Below are 26,780 nucleotides of genomic sequence, written 5' to 3'. Positions count from 1 at the left end.
AAGAGGGGGGACCACCGTTGGGGCGGGGAAGAACTATCGACCTGGTGCAGTTACTGTGTATACTTGTACCTTAGTCAGTGCCCTTATGTGGTGATTATTTGCATATCTTGTACCTGCAAGCAAAGAATTTCACTGTGACATATCACATGTGACAATAAAGTATTCATTCATTCACTCACTCACTCTCCTCGGCTGGTCATCTTTGTGTTCCAGGATTGCCTCCTGCATCCCACCTGAAGGCGCTGAAGGCATTACCCCCGTACACCCTCCCATCGGCCATTGCTCCTCGCCTCCGGCTTCCCCAGCTCCCTCCAGGTCACGCCGACCGACAAACATGGGACGGACACAGGGAATCACAATGAGTAGTTCCTCAACATACTGCTTAGTGCAATCTCGCTCGCCTGCTCGCCACTGTTGTGTCTCATGCTATTTCTCATAGTTGCAGCATCCAGTCAATAATAACCAAGTTATTCATTGGTTGCACTCGTTAGCAGGTGACCAATGTCACACAGCCTCTCAACGATTAGTACTAGCTTCAATCTAGATGTTACCACTTACAGTGGCTTGCAAAAGTATTGATACCCCTTGAACTTTTCCACATTTTGTCACGTTACAACCACAAACGTAAATGTATTTTATTGGGATTTTATGTGATAGACCAACACAAAGCGATGTATAATTGTGAAGTGGAAGGAAAATGATACATGGTTTTCAAATTTTTTTACAAATAAAAAACTGAAAAGAGTGGCGTGCAAAAGTATTCAGCCCCCCTGAGTCAATGCTTTGTAGAGCCACCTTTCGCTGCAATTACAGCTGCAAGTCTTTTGGGGGTATGTCTCTACCAGCTTTGCACATCTAGAAACTTAAATTTTTTTCCCATTCTTCTTTGCAAAATAGCTCAAGCTCAGTCAGATTGGATGGAGAGCATCTGTGAACAGTAATTTTCAAGTCTTGCCAGAGATTCTCAATTGGATTTAGGTCTGGACTTTGACTGGGCCATTCTAACACATGAATATGCTTTGATCTAAACCATTCTATTGTAGCTCTGGCTATATGTTTAGGGTCGTTGCCCTGCTGGAAGGTGAACCTCCGCCCCAGTCTCAAGTCTTTTGCAGACTCTAACAGGCTTTCTTCCAAGATTGCCCTGTATTTGGCTCCATCCATCTTCCCATCAACTCTGACCAGCTTCCCTGTCCCTGCTGAAAAAAAGCATCCCCACAGCATGATGCTGTCACCACCATGTTTCACAGTGGGGATGGTGTGTTCAGGGTGATGTGCAGTGTTAGTTTTCCGCCACACATAGCGTTTTGCATTTAGGCCAAAAACTTCAATTTTGGTCTCATCTGACCAGAGCACCTTCCTCCACATGTTTGCTGTGTCTCCCACATGGCTTGTGGCAAACTGCAAACGGGACTTCTTATGGCTTTTTTTCAACAATGGCTTTCTTCTTGCCACTCTTCCATAAAGGCCCGATTTGTGGAGTGCACGACTAATAGTTGTCCTGTGGACAGATTCTCCCACCTGAGCTGTGGATCTCTGCAGCTCCTCCAGAGTTACCATGGGCCTCTTGGCTGCTTCTCTGATCAATGCTCTCCTTGCCCGGCCTGTCAGTTTAGGTGGACGGCCATGTCTTGGTAGGTTTGCAGTTGTGCCATACTCTTTCCATTTTCGGATGATGGATTGAACAGTGCTCCGTGAGATGTTCAAAGCTTGGGATATTTTTTTATAACCTAACCCTGCTTTAAACTTCTCCACAACTTTATCCCTGACCTGTCTGGTGTGTTCCTTGGGCTTCATGATGCTGTTTGTTCACTAATGTTCTCTAACAAACCTCTGAGGCCTTCACAGAACAGTTGTATTTATACTGAGATTAGATTACACACAAGTGGACTCTATTTACTAATTAGGTGACTTCTGAAGGCAATTGGTTGCACTGGATTTTATTTAGGGGTATCAGAGTAAAGGGGGCTGAATACTTTTGCACGCCACACTTTTCATTATTTTATTTGTAAAAAAATTTGAAAACCATGTACAATTTTCCTTCCACTTCACAATTATGCGCCACTTTGTGTTGGTCTATCACATAAAATCCCAATAAAATACATTTACGTTTGTGGTTGTAACGTGACAAAATGTGGAAAAGTTCATGGGGTATGAATACTTTTGCAAGCCACTGTAAGACAGAGACGGACAGTGGTTAGTGCTGACACTTGTTCTGCAAATGAATCAGAATGGGAAAAATTATGGGCAAAAAAACTGCATTGGTAACCCTGACGGAGGAAGTGGAAAGGAAGGTGAGGAGCCTTTATTGGGGACCCCGCATGCATAAAGGTACCAGACACAGAAAAGTGTGGATATAAAAACATAGAAACATAGAAAACAGGTGCAGGAGGAGGCCATTCGGCCCTTTGAGCCAGCAATGCCATTCATTGTGATCATGGCTGATCATCCCCAATCAATAACCCGTGCCTGCCTTCTCCATAGAAACATAGAATCTGCATAGAAACATAGAATCACCATAGAAACACAGAACAAAAAGTAAATAGCAGGACAGACAAAGGAGAGTCAGTAGATGTTGTATACCTAGATTTTCAGAAAGCCTTTGGTGAAAATATTCACAGAGACTTGAGTAAGAGAAAAGCAGCAACTTTATTGTTGATAGAGCAAATCCCCAAAATGCATTAACAAAAAGAAAAAACTTAGAGCTTTGCCCACACTACACCTCCTGCAGCTCAACTGCAACCTTGGACTTCTTAAATGAAAGTAAAGTCAAATTGGCACCAGGCAGTGTGAAGAGTGATGGCTGGAAACTCTGCTTTACCCAGCAATAGCTGTGGAGAACACCATAAATCAAACATTTTCCCAGGTTAGACTATGGATTTCTTTAACCTCACTAAAACTCCAACAATAATTCACCATCCAAATTAATGCAATTCCACGTATTTGTCTGTTCATTTTCTAGGTCAGAGATTGATTGGTGGCTACTTTGTTCCTAATACTTTGGCACCCTGGCCACTCCCTCTTCTAGCAATGTTACAAAATTTTGAGATTTAAAAAAATCAAGTCTGCAATTTATCCCATCAGATAAAGCATAACAATAAGTTTAATTTGACACCTAATTCACTTTCATATCTCAAGTAATAAAAAAGTTATGGCCATTTTCATACTCGGAAATTAGCATCTTGTTCCCTATTGATTTTCTATGGACATAACAAAAAAGCTGTGATCGAGGACAGTCAAAAGCCCATGACCTTCTTAAAAATTAAGAGAACTGAATGAAATTTTCAGTTATCATAGTTTGAACCATTCTGAAACAAATATAAAATAATCTTACTTGGAGGACCTGAAATTAAAGCATATAATTAGTTAGTTACCCAATTGTAGCTAATTTCAAACTTCAATTACTAGATCTAAACATCTATCAATTTCTTAATAAATGATTAATATTTTTAAATAGCCTAAGTGTCCAAATAATATTCACAAATAATTCACAATAAAACATGATTTTTAAATCTCATTTACATCAATTTATAGGCCAAATGGAAGGAATTCAGTGTTCAATTGCTGTAAATTAAAGTCAATTTAAATCGGCTTTCTAGTGGGTTCCTGTGAACGCGCTGGTTTAGAACGTTCACATTGCAATGGATCTGTGCCCTCAAATGCCCAGAAAAATACTGCGGGATATAAACAGCCCAAAATGAACTATTTGCTATAGAAAACTTTATATACAGGGTTCTTAAGAAGCCCCTTTTAATGTAAAAATAAGGTACATACCTTTAATTGTTTGCTTTATAAAACCCTGGGGCTGCGAGAGGTCGCGGGTTGAGAGAGTGGTTTTTAAACTACTATAACTATTATACAAGGCCATAAAAAACTAATAATACCTTTTGCGACGGGGTCTTCCAGCGATTTTCCGTTAATGATTTACTAGGCTGAACATTTTCGATTGCAACAGCCTAGTAAAAATCGCGTTTTAAACCAGCCCCCTCTAAACAGCGCCAAAATCACACACACGAGGGGGGGCAGATTCTCAGACACGATTCAGGTAGGTTTTGTAACATACCTACGGCTCTTCTCCCCTTTCCCATCAGGGAAAATGTATAGAAGTGTGAAAACGCACAGCTCCAAATTCAGGGACAGTTTCTTCCCGGCTGTTATCAGGCAACTGAATCAAGGTTTCAAGTTGGGTTTCCAACACCCTCGCTCATAAATAAGGGACAAAAGGTCAAAATAAGGGACACATTCCCGATGGCAATTCATTGACCGACTCGGCCGTGGCTGGGTGAATGATGAGTTGGCCCGGGTGCTGGACTGCTTGAGGAGTTTTGGCTCGGCCCGCGCGACATCGAGCGCAAAGTCCGGCACCCCCATCTAACTCATGAACCGATGATCACCCATGAGAAGGAGGGGTAGTGGTGTCGGCGATAAGCGAAGGTCTGAAGGTCGGACAGCTGGCCAGGCTATCGACCAATGGGGACCACGGGCAAGGCGCTGCTGCTACTCCATGGGCTGTACTACGTCGGGATGGGTGAGGCGGGGCCGGACGCGGCGTTCCGACCCGACAGTCCCCTCGACCCGAGTAGTAGCAGTCAAATACGGGACAATGGCGGTCCCATATTGGACAAACCAATTTAGCCCAATATACGGGATGTCCCGGCTAATACAGGACAGTTTGCAACCCTAGTTTCAAGGCCAGTTTATTGTCACATGTAACAATTAAGGTACAGTGAAATTCGATCCTACCACAACTAGAGAACAGTGCTGAACCCGTCTGAAGAAGGGTTTCGGCCCGAAACGTTGCCTATTTCCTTCGCTCCATAGATGCTGCTGCACCCGCTGAGTTTCTCCAGCTTTTCTGTGTAACCAGTGCTGAACCACTATCTGCCTCATTGGTGACCCTTGGACAATCTTAGATCGGACTTTACTGCCTTTACCTTGCACTAAACGTTATTCCCTTATCATGTATATAAACACGGTAAATGGCTCGATTGTGATCGTGTATTGTTTTTCCGCTGACTGGTTAGCACGCAACAAAAGCTTTTCACTGTACCTCAGTACAAGTGAGAATAAACTAAACTGACAATCTCTTGGATGGTTAATAAAGAAATATCTTCAAATAGCCCAACAAATGATTCAAGAACTAGTGAAAATTGGCAATTCAGCATATTTTCTCACAAATTACCAGTTAATCTGCACATTGATAACTATGACATTTGTGCTGAAACCAATTCCAGTTCAAATGCTGACAATTATTGCAGTGCCTACAGTTGCCACAAGAGGGCGAAACGCCACATTTCAGAAAACCCAAGGTGAATGTGCAGGTTGACCTGGACGTTCCCAGCTTAAAGCAAAGATTTTTCCTCATAGAATTGCCACTGATTTTGTTGATTGGAAATTTGGCCTGTGTAATTGGACAGCTGAGGATGGCAGAGAATGAAATGTGTTGCTCTTTTAGGAGAACTGTTCTGTGGCAGTGACTAATGAATATCATAATAAAGGGCTTCATTGAAATTTAAGGCACAATAGGAATGCCAGCCAGCATAAAGGATGCCCCTACTTCCCACTCCCCATCTTATGCAGATGTAATGTTCTTGGAGGTGCTTTTTAAATGCGAGGAGAGTTCCAGCCCCCGCAATGCTTTTAAGCAGACAATTTCAGATACCTACTAGTTCCTGTGCAAAAAAATACTTTCCCGTAACATGTCTCTAATCCTTCAACCAATTATCTTGCATCTATGTCCCAAATCATTGTTCTCTTTACCAAGTAAAAAAGGGGCCATTCCTGAATAGATATAAACATTTCATAGATCACAATTAGATTTATCTTCACCTCTGTTCCTAAGAGAACAACACTCTGAAGAATGTCACCCATTCCTTCTCTCCAGAGGTGCTGCCTGTCCTGCTGAGTTACTCCAGCATTTTGTGTCTATTCCCAGCTCAACACGTCTCAGTTCATGGTCATAATTATCCAGTCCTGGCAACATCATCTAAATCTCCTTTGAACACGCTCAGATGCTATTACTTCCTTCTTGTAGTGTGGTAATCAAAGCTGAGTACCATCCAGAATCAGTAGCCTTGTCTGCGTTATACATAGTTCAGGACATGACCAGTTTACAGCATGCAAGTAATCCACATGCCTTTGTCTCTACTGTGCAGGACGGAACTACAGATGCTGATCTAAACCGAAGATAGACACAAAAAGCTACAGTAACTCAGTGGGACAGGCAGCATCTCTGGAGAGAAGGAATGGGTGACGAGTCTGAAGAAAGGTCTCGGCCCGAAACATCACCTTCTCTCATTCCTTCTCTCCAATGCTGCCCGTCCCGCTGAGTTACTCCAGCATTTTGTGTCTATCCTTTGTCTCTAATTGTCATGCTCGACCCTCCAAGGTCCCTTTTCTCCAATGTATTGTGTAATCCTTTGTCTTGTTTAAACTATCTAATGTCCGACTCCACACCCATTACTTTTTGCTCATTTGACCAATTTTACTATTGATATTTTCTTGAAGCCTCTTTAACTTTCCTTTCTGCATTGACAATTTTTATTTGACAGACAAACTTCTTCATCTTGAAATCTAAATCATTAGCTTATTTGATCAAGCTGCCATGTGAGATCCTGTCACATGCCTTCTTAAATATCTACGTAGACCAAGACATAGAATCAGAGAATTCATCCTTAAAAATCCATGCTGGTGTTTTTATTCAATGTGAACTCTTGCTCCTTACTTGTACATAAAATAATCAGCATCTTCTGTCACTTTCTCCCTTGTACAGTTATCCAGATTCTTCTTAAATACATAGGGACAAAAATAATGATGTTGTGACGGCAATGTTTATTCTGTACTATGGTAATTACCTAGCTGGAAGGGTGTGATATGGCACTTCCAGTGAGAGAGACTTTTGGCTACACAAACTTGCAGAAAGCTTCCCTGAAAGTCATGCTTCATATATTAAGATGACTTTGCATATGCGTTGGTGTGTATTTGCCCATGTTGATGGCCATTACCAACATTAGGGCAGCACGGTGGTGCAGCGGTAGAGTTGCTGCCTTACAGCGCCAGGGCCCTGGGACCTGGGTTCGATCCTGACTATGGGTACTGTCTGTACGGAGTTTGTACCTTCTCCCCGTGACCTACGTGGCTTTTCTCCGAGATCTTCGGTTTCCTCCCACACTCCAAAGATGTACAGGTTTGTAGGTTAATTGTCTTGGTGTGAATTGTAAATTGTCCCTAGAGTGCACATGATAGTGTTAAACCCCTGTCCCACTGTACGAGGTAATTCAAGAGTTCTCCCGAGTTTTCCCCTGATTCGAACTCGGAGAACGTCCGTAGTGGGTCCGTAGGAGTTTGTGGATGTCCCGTAGCGACTCGTAATGCTAACAGTAGGTACTTGGGAAATCCGGTAAACTCGTGACGTTTTTTCATCCCTGCAAAAAATGTCCACGAGTAAAAAAAATACTCGTGATGAATAAAATTGTTACTTTTATACCTACCGTGAGCATTACGAGCCGCTACGAGACATCCACAAACTCTTACGGAACCGCTTCGGACATTCTCCGAGTTCGAATCAGGGGAAAACTCGGGAGAACTCGTGAATTACCTCGTACAATGTGACAGGGGCTTTAATGTGCAGGGATCGCTGGTCAGTTTGGACTCGTTGGGCCTGAGGCCTTGTTTTCACACTGTATCTCTAAACTATAATATGCAGCCAGCTGAAGTATAGAAAATGCAATACAACTGGCTGGGCAAAAGTCCATTTATGGACAACTACATTGGGGACAAAACTTTTTTTTTTTAACTTTGCAAGACTCAAAAATAGCTTAGCTCTTTGTGAGGCTTAGCAAGGGAAGAAGTGCAGGGCATAAATAAAATTGCTTATGACTGCACAGTACACTATTCAGCCCCTTTGATCCATGTCAGCGCCCAGCAGAGCAATCCCATAACTAGATTCCCCTTCCCCTTAATCCTCCATAACCGTACAACCGATTTTCTTTCACATGTCCATCAACTCACCTTTGATTCCTTTGTCACTTGCATGCATTAAGGAGTATTTACCAATTCACCTACCAGCAGGTCTTTGGGATGATGAAGGAAACATCAACTGCCCTCACAGATTGTTGGACACCCGCACACCCACAACGATACCCAAGATAGAAACAAAATACTGGAGAAACTCAGTGGGACAGGCAGCATCTCTGGATAGAAGGAATGGGTCGAGAAGCTTCAGCAGCAAGATCTCAACCTAAAACGTCTATCACCCATTCCTTCTATCCAGAAATGCTGCCTGTCCCACTAGGTTCCTCCATTATTTTGTATCTACCTTCAGTGTAAACCAGCATCTGCAGTTCCTTCCCACTCAACTATATTCACTTGCTTTGTGACAACATGTAGTCAGTGTAGTGCCAGGGTGATCTTGAGGCTTAAGTTTTGCAACTTTCTTGACTAAAGTAAATCAAATAAAGCTCTAAAATCACAGAAATATTTTCTTTGCTGAAAGAAGCAGCAGGTCGGCCTCTGAAAATAATATAAAATAACATTGTGTTATTGATGAACGGAGGCGTATACAATTAACTGACAAAGAAGTTCCCTTGATTTGTATTCAACCATTGGCATTACGACTGTCACATGCCATTGCTTGTCTCTGAAACATAGTTGCTTGGCTGAATTCAACTTAAGAGCCCCACATCTTCGAAGAACTGAGATCCCTCTCCCTGGACTTTGCACAAAGCAGCTGCCATTGAGAACACAAGACACAAGACACACAAAGGCGACACGGTGGCGTAGCGGTAGAGCTACTGCCATACAGCACCAGAGACCTGAGTTCAATCCCAACTACCGGTGCTGTCTGTGTGGAGTTTGGACGTTCTCCCCGTGACCTTCTTGGGTTTTCTCTGGGATCTCCGGTTTCCTCCCACACTCCAACGATGTACAGCTATGTAGATTAATTGGCTTGGTGTAAATTGTCCCTAGTGTGTAGGATATTATTTGTGTACGGGGATTGGTGGTCAGCATGGGCTCGGTGGGCCCTGTTTCCACGCTGTATCTCTAAACAGGAGAGATAGGAAATGATGGAAGGAAAGACATTGATAGAGATTGTTGATCCTAGGGCACAGGCCTGCAGAGCTTCTGCAGTGATGACCTTGGCTGGAACGATTAACTTCTGATGACCACAACCTGTGGTCTTCTGTGAGAGCTATCACTCCAATCTCTGGAGGTCTTCGCTCTGATGCCCGTTGATTCCAGTTATCGTAGGGCATCTTGATGTCACAAATGGTCAAATGTTGCATTAGTGATCTCACCTCAGGAATTCTTTTTATTTTAAAAGACCTTTTTATTTTATACGGCCAGCGGGACATCAACCGCATCAACTTCTCCATTCCCCTGTCTCACTCTAACCTTTCCTCCCCCCTGAAAATACAGCCATCCATTCACCCTGCAACAACCTCAGACTGGGTGATCAAACCTGCCGACTAGGGAGGTGCCATGGTAGTCTGGCGCGCTGATCTCAACAAGGCTGGGGCCACACGCCTACTCTCAGACACCTCCTCCTACTTATCCTTGGACCATGACCCCACAGACGAGAACCAGGCTACTATCTCCAACACTATCACTGACTTCATCACTTCCAGCTCCCTGCCCTCCCAAGCCTCCAACCTCATCGTTCCCCAGCCCCACACGACCCGATTTTCCCTCCTCCCCAAAATCCACAAACCTGACTGTCCTGGCAGACCCATTGCTTCTGCCTGTTCGTGCCCCACTGAACTTATTTCCACATACTTCAACTCCATCCTATCCCCCCTGGTTAAATCCCTCCCTACCTATGTTCAAGACACCACACGCCCTTCGTCTACTCCAGGACTTCCGTTTTCCAGGCCCTCATCCCCTCATCTTCACCATGGACGTCCAGTCACTCTACACCTCCATCCCCCACCAGGGGGGTATTAAAGCCCTCCGTTTCTTCCTCAACCGCAGAATCAACCAATCCCCGTCTACAGATACTCTCCTCTGCCTATCGGAGCTGGTCCTTACCCTTAACAACTTTTGTTTGACTCCTCCCATTTCCTCCAAATACAAGGTGAAGCTATGGGCATGTGCATGGGCCCCAGCTACGCCTGCCTCTTTGTAGGGTACGTCGAACAATCCTTGTTCGAGGCGCACCAGAGCCCTATCCCCAGACTCTACCTCCGCTACATCGACGAATGCATTGGTGCTACCTCCTGCACCCACACACAACTCACTGACTTCATCCATTTCACCACTAACTTCCATCCGGCACTCAAATACACCTGGACCATTTCCGACATTTCCCTACCATTTCTAGACCTCACTATCTCCATCGCAGGTGATAGGCTACTGACTGGCATCCACTATAAACCCACCGACTCCCATGGCTATCTGGACTACACTTCTTCCCACCCTGCTTCCTGTAAGGACTGCAACCCCTACTCCCAATTCCTCCGTCTACGCCGCATCTGCACACAGGATGAGGTGTTCCACACCAGGGCATCGGAGATGTCCTCATTCTTCAAGGAACGGGGGTTCCCCTCTTCTACCATAGATGAAGGCTTTCACCAGGGTCTCTGCTATACCCCGTGACTGCTCTCACTCCCCATCCCCCCACTTATAACAAGGGCAGAGTCCCCTTAGTCCTCACCTTCCCCCAGACATTTTCCCCTTGCTACAGCAGGAAATGCTACACTTGTCGCTTTACCTCCCCCCTTGACTCCGTTCAAGGACCCAAGCAGTTGTTCCAGGTGTGGCTGAAGTAACATCCAACCTCATCTATTGCATCCGCTGCTCTAGATGTCAGCTGCTCTACATCGGTGAGACCAAGCGTAGGCTTAGCGATCGCTTCACCCAACACCTCTGCTCGGTTCGCATTAACCACCTGATCTCCCGGTGGCTCAGCACTTCAACTCCCCCTCCCATTCCGAATCTGACCTTTCTGTCCTGGGCCTCCTCCATGGCCAGAGTGAGGCCCACCACAAATTGGAGGAACAGCACCTCGTATTTTGTTTGGGCAGTTTACACCTCAGCGGTATGAACATTGACTTATCTAATTCCAGGTAGTCCCTGCTTTCTCCTCCCCTTCTCAGCTCTCCCTCAGCCCACTGTCTCTGCCTCTTCCTCTCTTCTTCCCACCACCCCCCACCCCCGTCACATCCATCTGAAGAAGGGTCTTGACCGAACCATTGCCTATTTCCGGTCCATAGATACTGCCTCACCCGCTGAGTTTCTCTGGCATTTTTGTCTACTCTGGAATTCATCTCTTCCTTTCCATGTTTGGAGCAAGGGTGTGAGGAGGTCTGAAGTTAAATGGACCTGGAAAAGCCCAAAATTAGACACAGGCAAATAGGTTAGCGGTGCACGTATCATTTGAAAGTGCAACATCTAACTGAGTATATAATGCGTTCTCTTTGATACACTTTCAGATAAACAAATCTAAATACACATTATTTTAATCTGAATCAATGTTTATACCATGTCACCAACAGTTTGGAATTACTTTCATCTGAACTCTAATCTGTGAAAACATTTACATCCAAGGATAAATTCTCTGAAGGTCATTTGTTGCACATTTTATTTTGGGACATAAAGTTTTACGATTTTATTTTAACGTTCCTCCACATTTCCTGAAGGCCTTTAAGAAACACAGGAGAAATTACAAAGCAGCTATTGTGTAGGTTGGAGTTTTTGCTCCTCACATGTTGGATAAATGGGACAGGCAGAAAAGGATCAAATGTGTATAACAAGAGGCATGCCTTCACACTTTCACCTGGGGCCGAATTCTCATATTCATAAACGCAATGCCTTAATGAGGCCAAACGGTTGTTAATGCCAGCTGCCTTGGTTTTAGATTCACTGTGTTATTATTTTTAAAAGAAAAAGGGGATTCAAGTGGAGCGGTAAGAATGAACCCACTGTAAATATGATGAAGATTGACACAAAAAGCTGGAGTAACTCAGCGGGCCAGGCAGAATCTCTGGAGGAAAGGTGTGGGTGACGTTTCGGGTCGAGACCCTTCTTCAGACCCGAAACGCTGCCTATTTTTTTTTTGGGGAGATGCTGCCTCACCCACTGACTTACTCTAGCTTTTTGTGTCTATCTTTGGTTTAAACCAGCATTTGCAGTTCCTTCCTACACATAAATATTTTCCTTCCTGCACATAAATATGGCCCATTGTCATCGGGAAGTAGGTAGAGAAGTCTGAAAACTATAACGTCCAGGTTCAGGAACAGCTTCTTCACGACAGCCATCAGGCTATTAAACGCGACAGCAAATAAGCTCTGAACTACAACAGACTATTATTATTATTGCACTATATTTGTTTATTTATTGAGTACATGTGCATGTTTATATATAGACACTGAACTTTTTTTCTCCCGTTATGTACTATGTTTACATGTACTGTTGTGCTGCAGCAAGCAAGAATGTCATTGTCCTATCTGGGACATATGACAATAAAACACTCTTGACGTCTACCTTGTGGGATTTTTCTCCCTACTTTCAAAGCTTTCCTCCGAGTCTTGACCCTCGGAGGACATAAATAAAATTCTACAAGATGAGAAAGCAAAAGCAACAGCTCTGGAACATATCTAATTCATTTGTATCTCACCCAGATACTATCCTGGTGCTTTTTGTGGGAAACTCCATGTTGAGGTTTTATTGACCACTTGGTCATAAGTGCATCTGATGGATCCTAAGATAGACACAAAAAGGCAGCATATCTGGAGGGAAGGAATGACGTTTTGGGTCGAGACCCTTCTTCAGACTAGTTATGGAGAGTGTCTTCATTTATCATCTGCCCACAGATAGCACAACAGTCTAGCAGTTTACAGGGTACAGATCAAATCCTGGATCATTTTTTTCCTTCACAAATCCAGCTCGTTCTGGCTATTCATCTCTGCCCGAACTTAATTCTGTGAATTTTGCACAGGATAGTGATCGACTTTTTATCGTGCATATAAGCAGAGAGAAAGCGTGGAATGTATTATCTTGTGTACAGTAATAGTTAGCATTGCAGTGGATCATCATGCTGCTATAACATCAGGATCCAACAAATTATCTCCAGATGTGACCTCAGCATCATGCATGGCATTGCCTCACTTCTTCTTTGGCATTCCCTGGGGATTATGGATGACTCCCTCACTTTCCCTCACGGATCAATTGGTGTTGTCGGGTGACCAATAGTGAGGGCTAGAATTAGTGAATAGGGGTGTGGACTGAACAAACAAACACAGACAAAACAGCAAGGAGCAGTACACCATGGCAGCCGTTGTCGGCACCATCTTGGACCCCAGAGTACTTCTACAAGTCTAAATTAAGCCAGACATAGAAACAGCTTCTTCCCACAAACTGAAGCTCTGCTCAACAGCCAAAAGTCTGTAGCCTCTTTTCACTCTGGTACTTATTTTCACATTTTTAAAAGTATAAGGTTTTATTTGTAATTGTCTGCTGTATATCATGTTTTTACCATCGGTGAGCAAAGCACCGTCAAATTCCTTGTGTGTGTACATACTTGGCCAATAAAATTTTATTCTGTTTCAGATTCAGATTCTGGATTGTGCTAATGTGGTGGCAGGAAACCACAGAGAGAGAGAGATAGGGCAGAGAGTGAGAGAGTCAGAGAGAGGGAGAGGGCAGAGAAGGGAGGGCGGAGAGAGGGAGGGCAAAGAGAGGGGGGGCAAAGAGAGGGGGGCAAAGAGATAGAGGACCCGACCCAAAGATCCAACCTGAGGACCCAACAGCTCAGTCCCGTCCCTTCAACGAGGGCAGAGAGGGGGTAACGTGGATTCGGCGAGAAGGGCGACCGGCGAGTGGCGCAGGCCCGACTTGCCTGTTCTTTGGGGCGGGGGGGGGGGCGGGCAAAATATTGAATAACGGGGGGAAGAGGGAGAGATCGGGGGGGGGTGACGTCATTCCTGGTGCGAGGATGAAGGACATGCAGACCCATTGTGACGTCATCAGTGAAAGGCAGTGATTTTAAAATTCAGTTTTGTCAGATTTTTGAACATTTTCAGTAATAACTCGAGAAATAAAGCAATACATTTTCAGATAAGGCGATTTTGGACTAGACGGGAAAAAATCGCAACGGGATATGTAAAAGTTTTTAACGTTAGTGCGTTGTTTATTCGAGAAGATGTGATTATACACAAACACACACACACGTCCACATACAAGATCAGACTTTTAAAATAACAAGCTTGTAGTTGGTATCTTATTAAACATACCAGCTGCTCCTTAATTGAATGGAATTCTTCACATTCAGGAAACTGGCTGTACTGTGTGAATGAACTTGCAAGGCGTTACGGATACAGTTCATTAGTGATGGATGTGGGGAACCTTGTAAGTGGTCTTAATCTTAGAATCCAATCTCCAGAGAGGTACAAAGAGAGAAGTACAAATATCACATCTTATGGGAAATTATACAAGCCCCTCGTGAATGTTATGTACAGGCAGGGTCGGATTTAGATGAAGAGAGGCCCTAGGCTGTTTCACATGTGAGGCCCCTCCCAATCCCCCACCCCCATGACTAAAAGAAGATGGTCCACCAGATTGACACTGATTTGCAGCCGAGCGTGGACAATGAGATAAGGGGCTAGAAAGCTCCGCTTTTTATTTATTTATTTATTGCCAGTGCTAGTGTTGAGTTATCGGCTTAAAACACTATTATTCTGAAATGGAGGGCAAGTAAAATTACTGAAGGGTTGTTTGGAGACGACAGTGAATTGTGACAGCATATGTAAGAAAGGCCTATTCAGAGTTTCAAAAATATTATATACCTTGCAGGGCTCTCACTTATTTATTTTTCTCTCTGTTGTCAGCCGGGCAACCTTGGCAGCTTTTTAAGTTACCAAATGACAGTTTAGGTGGTTATTTAAGACGGCTTGCATGACGCGTGCTATAATGTGCTCGGACGAAGTGCGTAGTTACCAGTCGGAATTATGCTCAATGAAGCATTCACATATTATTTCTGCTTCAAATAAAGTCACAAACCAAACATATTCACCTAACAAGACCTGATATATACCACAATAACATGCAGCAAAATTATAATACAGTATCTCAACTTTTTTTACACGTTGCAATGAATGCAATTTCTATTATTTCTTTCCACTTCCAAACAAAAATGTGGTTGGATTATTCAGCGTATGATCAACCTCGGTGAGACCAAGCGCTGGCTTGGCGATCGCTTCGCACAACACCTCCACTCAGTTCGCAATAACCAACCTGATCTCCCGGTGGCTCAACACTTCAACTCCCCCTCCCATTCCTAATCCGACCTTTCTGTCCTGGGCCTCTTCCATAGCCAGAGTGAGGCCCACCGTAAATTGGAGGAGCAGCACCTCCTATTTCGCTTGGGCAGTTTACACCCCAGCGGTATGAACATTGACTTCTCCAATTTCAGGTAGTCCCTGCTTTCTCCTCCCCTTCCCAGCTCTCTCTCAGCCCATTGTCTCCACCTCTTCCTTTCTTCTTCCCATCCCCCCCACCTTCACATCAGTCTGAAGAATAGTCTCGACCCGAAACATCACCTATTACCTTCTCTCCATAGATGCTGCCTCACCCGCTGAGTTTCTCCAGCATTTTTGTCTACCCATTCACACAAGTTCTGTTTCCCACTTTCCTCACCCACTCCCTACATATTAGCGGCAATTTTACAGACAAGTTAACCTACAAAGCCAATGCATCTTTGGGATGTGGGAGGAAACCCACACGCTTGCAGGAAGAATGTGCAAATTCAACACAGACAGTGCCCGAGGACAGGATCGAACACAGATCTCTGGCGTGTGAGACAACAAGTCTACCAGCTGTGCCACTATATTTTGTTTTCCAACACACAAAAAATTATACGTTGATAACTTTGGTTACTAAAAAAATGAAAATATCAATTTTCAGTCTTAAATCTCCAAGTGATGCTATGTCCCCCTTTACAGCCACTGTATGTTTTAATTAAGGTCAAGACTATGGGGCAGTACATTGGCCATAAAGTTGCTGCCTAAAAGTGCCAGAGACCCGGAATTGATCCTGAATATGGGTGTTGTCTGTATGGAGTTTGCTCCTTTACCCTTTGATCGCATGGATTTTCTCCGGGTGCTCTTGTTTCCTTCCACATTCCAAAGGAGTGCAGGAACCTATTTCAGACTCAATCCAAGACGTAATATTTTCCTTTTGTCCAGAGATTCTGTCTGACCTGGAAGTCATGGCATAGGAGCAGAATTGGGCCATTCAGTCCATCGAGTCTATGCCGTTCATTCATGGCCGATCTTTCTTTCCCTCTCAACCCATTCTCCTGCCTTCTCCCTGTTACCTTTGACACCCTTACTGATCAAGAACCTATCAATCTCCGCTTTAAAAATACCCAAAGATTTGGCCTCCACAGCCGTTTGTGGCAATGAATTCCACTGATTCGCCACCCTCTGGCCAAAGAAATTCCTCTCCATCTCCTTTTTAAGGGTACGTCCTTTTATTCTGAATGGTATCATGTTTTTTTAAATGTTGTTGGAGCTGCAAGCATCCAGTCAAGTGGAGAGTGGTCTGTCACTCTCCTGACTTGTGCCTTGTACATGGTGGAAAGGCTTTTATATGCAGGAAGATGAGTCACTTGCTGCAGGATAGCCAACATCTAGATTTGTGTAGCCACAATATATATTTGGCTGGTCCACTTGAGTTTCTAGTCAATGGTGATCTCAATGTTAGTGATGAGGAACTGGTCAACAATAATGCCAGTGAATATCAAGGATTTGGTTTAGTTTAGTTTGTTGTCACTTGTGCAGAGGTACAGTGAAAATCTTTTTTGCTGTGAGCTATTCAGTCGGTGGAAAGACGACACATGATTGCAATCAAGCCTTCCATAGTGTACCCTTACAAGATAAAGGGAATAACATTTAGTGCAAGATAAAGTCCAGTTATGTCCGATACAAGATAGTCCAAGGGTCTCCAATGAGGCATAAAGTAGGTCAAGACAGCTCTCTAGATGGTGATAGGATGGTTGAGTTGCCTGATAACAGCTGGGAAGAAATTGTCCCTGAATCTGGAGGTGTGCGTTTCACACTTCTGTATCTCATGCCTAATGGAAGAGGGGAGAAGAGGGAGTTAGAGGGTGAGACTCATCCTTGATTACGTTGTTGGCCTTGCCGAGGCAGCGTGAAGGGTAGATGGAGTCAATGGAAGGGAGATTGGTTTGTGTGTTGGTCTGGGTTGTGTCCACAATGGATGGAGCTGTTCCCAAACCATGCAGTGAAGCATCCTGAAAACAATGTTGTGTACGGCGCATCTGTAGAAGTTGGTAAGAGTTGGGGACATGCCGAACTTCCTAAGTTTATTGCCCAGTAATGCCTGGGGTCTGGATGGTACTTGCTACTTTATCAGCCTTTGTGTGAATGTTCCCGAGGTCCTGTTATACATAGGCGATAACTGCATTGTTAGCTGAGAAGATGCAATTAGAATTGAACATTGTGAAAACATCAACAAACATCACAACTTCAAGGGACCCCGACAGTCCTTTCAGGTTATGCAGAGCTTCACTTGTACCTCCTGCAACCTCATCTACTGTATCTGTTGTTCCAGGTGTTAAATCTTATACATCGGTGAAACCAAACGTGGACTGGGCGATCGTTTTGCTGAACATCTTCACTCAGTTCACCTGGGCCTACATGAGCTCCGGGTTGCTAAACACTAACTCCCCCTCCCATTCCCACACTAACCTTTCTGCCCTGGGCCTCCACTGTCAGAATGAGGCAAATGCAAATTAGAGGAACAATACTTCATATTTTGCTTGGGAAGCTTACAACCCAGTGGTATGATCTTGATTTCTCGGACTTCAAGTAACCCTTGCTTTACTTCTCTCTCCATCTCTCCTCCTTGTCGTTGCACTAGTTTCACTGTGGTCCTGGTGAGTTTCATTGTCTGTAACCTGTTTTCACCTCAGCCACTGCTAACAATGTTCCTCTTCTTTTATCATCGTTACTTTTTTGTATATCCTTCATTCATTTGTTCTCTCTATATCACTTTCCCCTGACTCTCAGTCTGAAGAGGGGGTCCTGACCCGAAACGTCGCCTATTCCTTTTCTCCAGAGATGCTGTCTGACCCGCTGAATTACTCCATATTTATGTGTCTCTCATCTGCTTACTGCTTTCTGGCTGGTGTGGGGTGGAGAAGAAAGGTGAGGAGGAGGAGAGAGGGGAAGGGGAGGACAGAGGGGAGGACAGAGGGGAGGGGGGAAGAGTGGAAGGGATGAGAGGAATGGGAAGAGGAGGGAAAGAGGAGGAGGGAAAGAGGAGGAGGGGAAGGGAGAGGAGGAGGAGGAGGAGGAGGGGAAGGGGAGAGGAGGAGGGGGGAAGGGAGGGGAGGAGGGGAGAGGAGGAGGAGAGAGAAGAGGGGAAGGAGAGAGAAGAGGGGAAGGAGAGAGCAGAAGGGGAGGGCATAGGAGGGTGGTGGGGAGGAGGAGGAGGAGGCGGCGGGAAGGGAGAGGAGGAGGAGGAGAGGGGAAGGAGGCGGCGACGGGCAGGAGAAGGAGGGGGAGGAGAGAGGGGGAGGAGGAGGGGAAGGGGAGAGAATGAGACGGAGAGGAAGAGGGGGAGAGGAAGAGGAGGAGTGGAGAGGAAGAGGGGGAGGCGAGAGTCATTTCCTGGGCTGGGCAGCCAGTGAGGATCGGGGCTCAGTCAGTCAGTCGCTCGGCGCCGCCGCCGCCATGCCCAATATCGTGCTGTTCAGCGGCAGCTCGCACCGGGACCTGTCCCAGAGGGTGGCCGACAGGCTGGGCCTGGAGCTGGGCAAAGTGGTGACCAAGAAATTCAGCAACAAGGAGACGTGGTGAGTGAGGGGAGCGCGGCTGGGACTGGGGCTGGGGCTGGGACTGGGAATGGGGGGGCTGGGACACGATGTGTGTGTGTGTGTGTGTGTGTGTGTGGCTGGGTCCCGGGCTCTCTCTGCCCGCTCTCCCCCACCCTCTCCCTCTGTCTCTCCCTGTCCAACCCCGGTTGACTTGACCCCAGTGGACCGGGGCTGGTGAGTGAGTGAGTGAGTGATCTGTTTGCAGCAGGGTTCTCTCTCTTCCCGCTCGCTGTACAGCGGAAACCGGATCCCAGCCCTCCCTCTGAACCTTCTGAATGTTGTAGTCGGCAGGGCCAGTACTCTGCATATCGCCAACTTGGACAGTTTTACATTTATATCAAGCCAATTTTATCAAGCCTACAAACCTGTACGTCTTTGGAGTGTGAGAGGAAACCGAAGATCCCAGAGAAAACCCACGCAGGTCACGGGGAGAACGTGCAAACTCCGTACAGACAGCACCTGCAGTCGGGATCGAACCCGGGTCTCTGGCGCTGTATTTTGCTGTAGGGCAGCAACTCTACCGCTGCCCCCGGGGAGAGTGAACTGGAGCAAGCGTGCGGCTGGTTCTGACAAAGATACCTCTAGTATCTTTGGTTGTGAGCTGTGGCCTCTGCCTCTCCCGGGGGAGGGGAAGAGGGGAAGAGGGAGGGGGGCTTAACTTTGTTGGAAGCAGCAGCACCTCTTAACAAACCACAATCACCGCCGTGTGGTAGTGGCCGGAGTTGGTCGTGTATGAGGTGCAACTTGGTGGTGCCCCCTGCGTGGTTGTACCAGGGTTGAGCATCAGTTGCTGGTGAGCAGCTCGATTACATTCTTTTAGGATGTGGTCCTTATCTTCTGGTGTAGAGTTAAGGAAGAGAAAGGGTGGCTTGGTCCATCCAGCAAACCTTCTTTAAGATAACCATATAACAATTACAGCACGGAAACAGGCCATCTCGGCCCTACAAGTCCGTGCCGAACAAATGTTTTTCCCCTTAGTCCCACCTGCCTGCACTCATACCATAACCCTCCATTCCCTTCTCATCCATATGCCTATCCAATTTATTTTTAAATGATACCAATGAACCTGCCTCCACCACTTCCACTGGAAGCTCATTCCACACTGCTACCACTCTCTGAGTAAAGAAGTTCCCCCTCATATTACCCCTAAACATCTGTCCCTTAATTCTGAAGTCATGTCCTCTTGTTTGAATCTTCCTTATTCTCAAAGGGAAAAGCTTGTCCACAAGATGTGCATTGTATCTTTTGGGGCAACTTACCACCATGGTAGACCTGTAGAATAAGTAGATGATTGTTATCAGCATAGGTAGAGCTTGTATCTGGTATGATATTGGAAAATTGAATTTTCAATATGAATTTCTAAACTTCTGTTGCTTTTGCGTTGTGGAATTCATTGAATGGAGTCATAGAGTGACACAGTGTGGAAACAGGCCCTTCAGCCAAACTTGCCCACACTGGCCAACATGTCCTGGCTACATTAGTCCCACCTGCCTGCGTTTGGTACATTTCCCTCCAAACCCATCCTATCCATGTACCTGTCTAACTATTTTTTAAATGTTGGGATAGTCCCAGCCTCAATTACCTCCTCTGGCAGCTTGTTCCATACATCCACCACTCATTTGTGTGAAAAAGTTACCCCTCAGACTCCTATTAAATATTTTCCCCTTCACCTTAAACCTCATGTTCCTGCTTACTTCATAGAGGGACAATTTATTTCAATTGAGTTAATTATTGTGTGAAAATGGTACGTGGGAATGTGGTACAAATGAAGTTCAGTGTTTGGAAATTTTATTATGCTTTGATCTAAGTTTGTGCATTTCTTTCATCTGAATGATAGTGGATGTTTTTAAACTGTCAAGAAAAGATAGTGTCATTGATGTGTGTCTACTATCTTTATCATTGAAAAAGCTGTTTACCTTTTAAAAATCTTCTGTCTTTCCACGTAAGATGCAGGTCCTACATAAATCAATTCTAATGTATCTGTTTTGAGGGTCTCGACCCAAAACGTCACCTATTCCTTTTCTCCAGAGATGCTGTCTGACCCGCTGAGTTACTCCAGCTTTTTGTGTCTATCTTTGACATCATCTATCTTGTTTCTGGTGCCTTAATTTGTCTATGTTGGATGTGTAATGCAAGCTGTTTGACGTGAGTTACCTTTTAAATCGGATCAACAGAAACGTGACTGCAAAGGGCAGAACAAAGGTAGATGGAATATGATGTGTAGGAAGGAACTGTGGATGCTGCGGTTTGAACTGTGGTTTAAACCAAAGCTAGACACAAAATGCTGGTGTAACTCAGCAGGACAGGCAGAGAACCTTCTCTCCAGAGATGCTGTCCGTCCCACTGAGTTACTCCAGCATATTTTGTCTGTCATTGGATGGAAGATAATCGTGATTATTGCGCTATGATGAACTTTGTGAGGGCTAATAAGATGGGACACCATGAATGGTAGGGCCTTGGAGAATGTTGAGGGAGATGAGTATAGATATACAAGGATCACAAAAGGTGGCGACACAAGTAGATCAGATGGTGAAGAAAGCAAATGGGATCACTGGCTTCATTGGTGAAGCGATTATGGTCTAACATAAAACATCACAACTGGAGTGCCATACACCAGTGCTTCTTAAACTGGTGAACGGTTCACCCAACGGCAAATTAAATTATTTTGGGGTGAATAAAACTAGAGGGGTGAATGAAGAGTGAATTTATTCAGTATATTTGTTTCTATACTTAAAAAATACATTACCATTAAAGTGGTCATAAACTCTTATTGGCTTTAATGGCAGTGGAGCTAGAAATTTGTTATGTTTTTTTCCCCCTCTACCTATGTTTTTCTTATTTTAAAGTAGCAGGAAATTTCCCAAATTTACTGTAATACAACCTATTTGGGAAGGCCAGACGAGCTAGTGGATCATACATTTATAACTGGCAACACTGGAGGTTCGCCAGAGGCAACTGTTGAATTGTAACATTACCTTGTGTTGCCATTTTAGCTACTTTTCAGCTACAACTAGAATTCTATATTTACTGTATTTCAATGCAGTAGTCATAGCCTGAAAGGTTAGGATGGGGCTGAAGCCCAGTGTTTAGACGATGGAATGTTTTTTTAATCATTCCAATAGAATGATTTTCCAACTCCAGTGGTAATTAAACTTCTTTTCTTTTTCACTGCTAGTTTTCTTTACATATTTTTAGGATATTCAAAAAGTTGAATAAAATAAACATTTAAGAAATTAGTTAATTTATGTGTTTTGCTCATGTGACAAAATATATTTTATATATAAAATTATACACAAGAGAAAACGACAATTACCAAAAAACATTAGAAAATTTAGTCGAGGGTGAATGAAATTGTGTGATAAAGATTTATCATAAAAATCAAGGGTGAATGAGACTGAAATAGTTTAAGAAGCTCTGCCATACACATTTCTGGTCCCCACGCTACAGATGTGGTAAGAGTGCAGAGGAAATTCAACAGAATGTTGGCTGTGTTGGATTGATACAGTAACGAGGAGAGACTGCATAGGCTGAGTTAGTTTTTCTAGAAGCGGAGCAGCCTGCAGGAGGTATCTAATAATGGTATACAAAATTGTTTCTCCTTGAGGTAGCTAAGACTAGAATGCAAAGAGTTAAAGAATAAGAGGTTTTGAAGGGATCTGAGGAATAACCTTTCTGCCCAGAAGCTTGTTGAAATATGGCACACTCTGCATGAGTGCGCAGTGGTGCATTTAACACTTGGATTACCAAGGCATAGAAAACTATGGGCCAAGTGTTGGTAAATTAGATAAGTACTTGCCGATTGTCATGGACATGGTAGGCTGAAAGGCGTATTTCTACGCCTTATTGCAGAGATTATATGAAATCTGTTTGGAGCATAATGTTGTAAAAGAAGGAAAACTCAGTCGAGTCTGGTTATTCCATCATTATTTAAAAAGACACAAAAAGCTGGAGTAACTCAGCGGGTCAGACAACATCTCAGCTAAAGTGAGATTGTCAGCATCCAATTGACTGGGTTGGTTTGAGTATTGGGCAAATTCTTTCTAATATTTCCAGTACAATATTATGAAATTAATATTAGGTGAGAAATGTTAGAAATGTTACTAAGAAGTAGTAAATTTCATTGTTTGGAAGAACGACAAGTTCAGTTTTGCCCGAGGAAAAGGGAAGTTGTTTGAAGCAATTAACAACGGTTTTTACTTAGAATATTTTTTATCAGAATGACCAACTGTGTCTAAAATAGAAAGTTTTAACAGTAAACTAATAACCAAAATGAAACTGAATCTCTGAGAAGTTTGTTTTAGGGATGGAAGATTTCAACTAGTTTGGGAACAGCTTCATCCAAGACCACAAGGAATTGCAGCAAATTGTGGACGCAGCCTAGACCATCACACAATCCAACCTCCCTTCTATTGACTCAATGTTTCCTCACGCTGCCTTGGCAAGGCCAGCAGTACCTGTATAATCAAGGACGAGTCCCACCCTCTTCTCCCCTATCCCATCAACAAGGTATAGAAGTGTGAAAACGCCCACGGACAGATTCAGGGACAATTTGTTCCCAGCTGTTATCAGGTGGAACCATCCTACCACAACCATTGAGCAGTGCTGAACTGCTATCTACCTCTTTGGTGACCCTCAGACTATCCTTGATCAGACTTTGCTGGCTTTACCTTGCACTAAACGTCATTCCCTTGTCATGTATCAATACACCATAAATGGATCGACTGTAATCATGTATTGTCTTTCTGCTAACTGGTTATCACACAACAAAAGCTTTTCACTGTACCTCTGTACACGGGACAATACACTAAACTAAACTGAACTAACTGTGGACACGAAGCATTCTCCATTACTTCAAAATCAAATCAAATTAACTTTCCTCCCCCCCCCCCAATGAGACAGGAATGTTTAAGGGCAGATAATTATTTTTCGAACAGGGAGACTTTAAGAAAATCACTGGAAACCAACCATAATGTCACAAGAATATTCTGCCACTGGTTTTTTTTTCACACTGGAGTAAAGACAGATTAAAGCAACTCACGAGATTTGTGATTCTTCCTTTCATTGTCAGTACTTTTTTTTTTGTAAAGGCGTGTGATGATTAACAGTTGTGGTTTTTTTAGACAGCTCAAAATCCGCCAGTGTGTTGTAAGCCACAGATTCCTTAAATAGCAAATAATAATTTATAGTTTGACCTTGCATGGATGAAGCTGCTGGTGTTTTCAGTTCAGTGAAATTGTGTGCGTTTGGAAGCCATTTTAGAAAGTGACTTTATTCTAAATCAAAAGCAGAAGTTTGACCTTTTGCTGCAACTTGAGAATATTCAAATTTTAAAATCCGGTTTCTGTATCCTCCCATGTCACTACAGCACAAGTGCAGGCAGATTCAAATCCTTGAACCACATTTACTGTTTATTTTAACCCACAGTGCATGCAACCCCTGCGTTAGTGGTGAGGGTGAGGAGGTGCAGCATTCCTAATAAACTGTCTGTATTGCAAAGCTGTGTCATCTGTACATGCATTCAGAAATGAGAGTTGAAATGAAGTCCATAAGAGTGAATTTTATTTTGTCTTGAATTATGACATGGTGTAACATTCAAGCCTCCTGTATTTTCAGACAAAGTGCTTAGTAAATTTTTAACAAGCCTCTATTTTCTTTTTAATGGAAATTTTTATTTGCCGAGGGCAAATATTTTTAGTTTAGATAGAGAAACAAATTGATTGTAGTTTAGAGAGAGAAACAGGCCCTTCGGCCCACTGAGTCCACGCCAACCATGGTTACCCGTACACTAGTTCTTTTCTAGCCTCTAGGGACAATTTACAGAAGCCAATTAACGTACAAACCTAGACATTTTGGACGGTGGGAGGAAACAAGAGCACCCGGACAAAATCTATGCAATCACGGGGAGAACGTGCAAACTCCGTACGGACAGCACCCTCAGTCAGGATTGAACCCGGGTCTCTTACGCTGCAGGACAGCAACTCCACCGCCGCACCACTATGTTTATATATTTCCATTTTGTAATAGTTCTGCTGCCGCAACTTATCTTTGGATCAATTTACATTGATTATCGGCACATGTACAGACAGACGTACAGTACCCTTCATAATGTTTGGGACAAAGACCCATCATTTATTTATTTGCCTCTGTACTCCACAGTTTGAGATTTGTAATAGGAAAAATCACATGTGGTTAATGTGCACATTGTCTGATGTTAATAAAGGCCATTTTTATACATTTTGGTTTCACCATGTAGAATTACAGCAGTGTTTATACATAGTCCCCCCCCCCATTACAATGTACCATAATGTTTAGAACACAGCAATGTCATGTAAATGAAAGTAGCCATGTTTAGTATTTTGTTCCACATCCTTTGCATGTAATGACTGCTTGAAGTCTGTGATTCATGGACATCACCAGTTGCTGGGCGTCTTCTCTGGTGATGCTCTGCCAGGCCTGTATTGCAGCCATCTTTAGCTTATGCTTGTTTTGGGGGCTAGCCCCCTTCAGTTTTCTCTTCAGCATATAAAAGGCATGTTCAATTGTCAACCAGAAGGTGATTGACTTGGCCACTCAAGAATTGACCATATTTTAGCTTTGAAAAACTCCTTTGTTGCTTTAGCAATATGTTTGGGAGCATTGTCTTGCTTTAGAATGAACCGCCAGCCAATGTTTTGAGGCATTTGTTTGAACTTGAGCAGATAGGATGTGTCTATACACTTCAGAATTTATTATGCTACTACCATCAGCAGTTGCATAATCAATGAAGATAAGTGGGAGAGTACCTTCAACCACCATACATGCCCAAGCCATAACATCCCCACTACCGTGTTTCACAGATGAGGTGGTATACTTTGGATCTTGGGCAGTTCCTTCTCTCCTTCATACTTTGCTCTTGCCATCAGTCTGATATGTTAATCTTCGTCTCATCTGTCCACAAGACCTTTTTACCAGAACTGTGGTTGGTTGCTCTTTTAAGTACTTCTTGGCAAACTGTAACCCGGCCATCCTATTTTTGCAGCTAACCAATGGTTGCATCTTGCAGTGCAGCCTCTGTATTTCTGTTCATGAAGTCTTCTGCGGACTGTGGCCATTGACAAATCCACACCTGACTCCTGAAGAGTGTTTCTGATTTGTTGGACAGGTGTTTGCGGATTTTTCTGTATTATAGAGAGAATTATTCTGTCATCAGCTGTGGAGGTCTTCCTTGTCATGCTAGTCCCTTTGTGATTAGTAAGCTCACCAGTGCTCTCTTTCTTCTTAATGATGTTCCAAACAGTTGATTTTGGTAAGCCTAAGATTAACTGTCTGTAACAGTTTTATTTGCGTTTCTCAGTCTCACAATGGCTTCTTTAACTTTCATTGGCGCAACTTTGGTCCTCATGTTGATAAACAGCGATAAAAGTTTCCAAAGGTGATGGAAAGAATGGAGGAAAGACTAGGTGCTGAGAGCTCTCTTATACCTGCTTTATGGAGGCAATTGAACACACCTGAGCAATTACAAACGCCTGTGAAGCCACGTGTCCCAAACATTATGGGGACACACCCAAACATTATGAGGACTCTATCCCCCTACTCCCAATTCCTCCGTCCACGCTGCATCTTCACCCAGGATGAGGTGTTCCAAACCAAGGCATCGGAGATGTCCTAATTCTTTAGGGAACGGGGGTTCCCCTCTTCTACTATAGATGAGGCTCTCACCAGGATCTCTTCTATACCCCGTAACTCTGCTCTCACTCCCCATCCTCCCCACTCGTAACCAAGTCCTCAATGTCCTACCAGGGGTCACATACAACAGATAATCCTCTGACATTTTCACCACCTCCAAAAGGATCCCACCACTGGCCACATCTTCCCATCTCCTCCCCTTTCGGCTTTCCGCAGAAACCGCTCCCTCCATAACTCCCAGATCAATTTGCCCCTTCCCTTCTCCTTCCCACCCCCCCTA

At 44.0% G+C, this 26,780-nt stretch overlaps 1 protein-coding gene across 2 annotated transcripts in view; it reads left to right on the top strand.

The window, feature by feature from the left end:
* Positions 1 to 18,539: 18,539 nt before the first annotated feature.
* Positions 18,540 to 26,780, top strand: part of LOC129702601 (ribose-phosphate pyrophosphokinase 2-like) — a 43,117-nt gene continuing 34,876 nt past the window's right edge. For both annotated transcript variants that reach the window (XM_055644401.1, XM_055644400.1), the window contains exon 1: positions 18,540 to 18,814. In XM_055644401.1, the coding sequence (XP_055500376.1) occupies positions 18,558 to 18,814 (257 nt within the window). In that variant the 5' untranslated portion in view covers positions 18,540 to 18,557. The remainder of the gene's footprint in view (positions 18,815 to 26,780) is intronic.

Source organism: Leucoraja erinacea, chromosome 13 (assembly GCF_028641065.1).
Source record: "Leucoraja erinacea ecotype New England chromosome 13, Leri_hhj_1, whole genome shotgun sequence".
Classification (NCBI taxonomy): domain Eukaryota; kingdom Metazoa; phylum Chordata; class Chondrichthyes; order Rajiformes; family Rajidae; genus Leucoraja; species Leucoraja erinaceus.
Note: the sequence above shows the minus strand (reverse complement) of the source record. Positions and strands in the feature narration are given on the sequence as shown.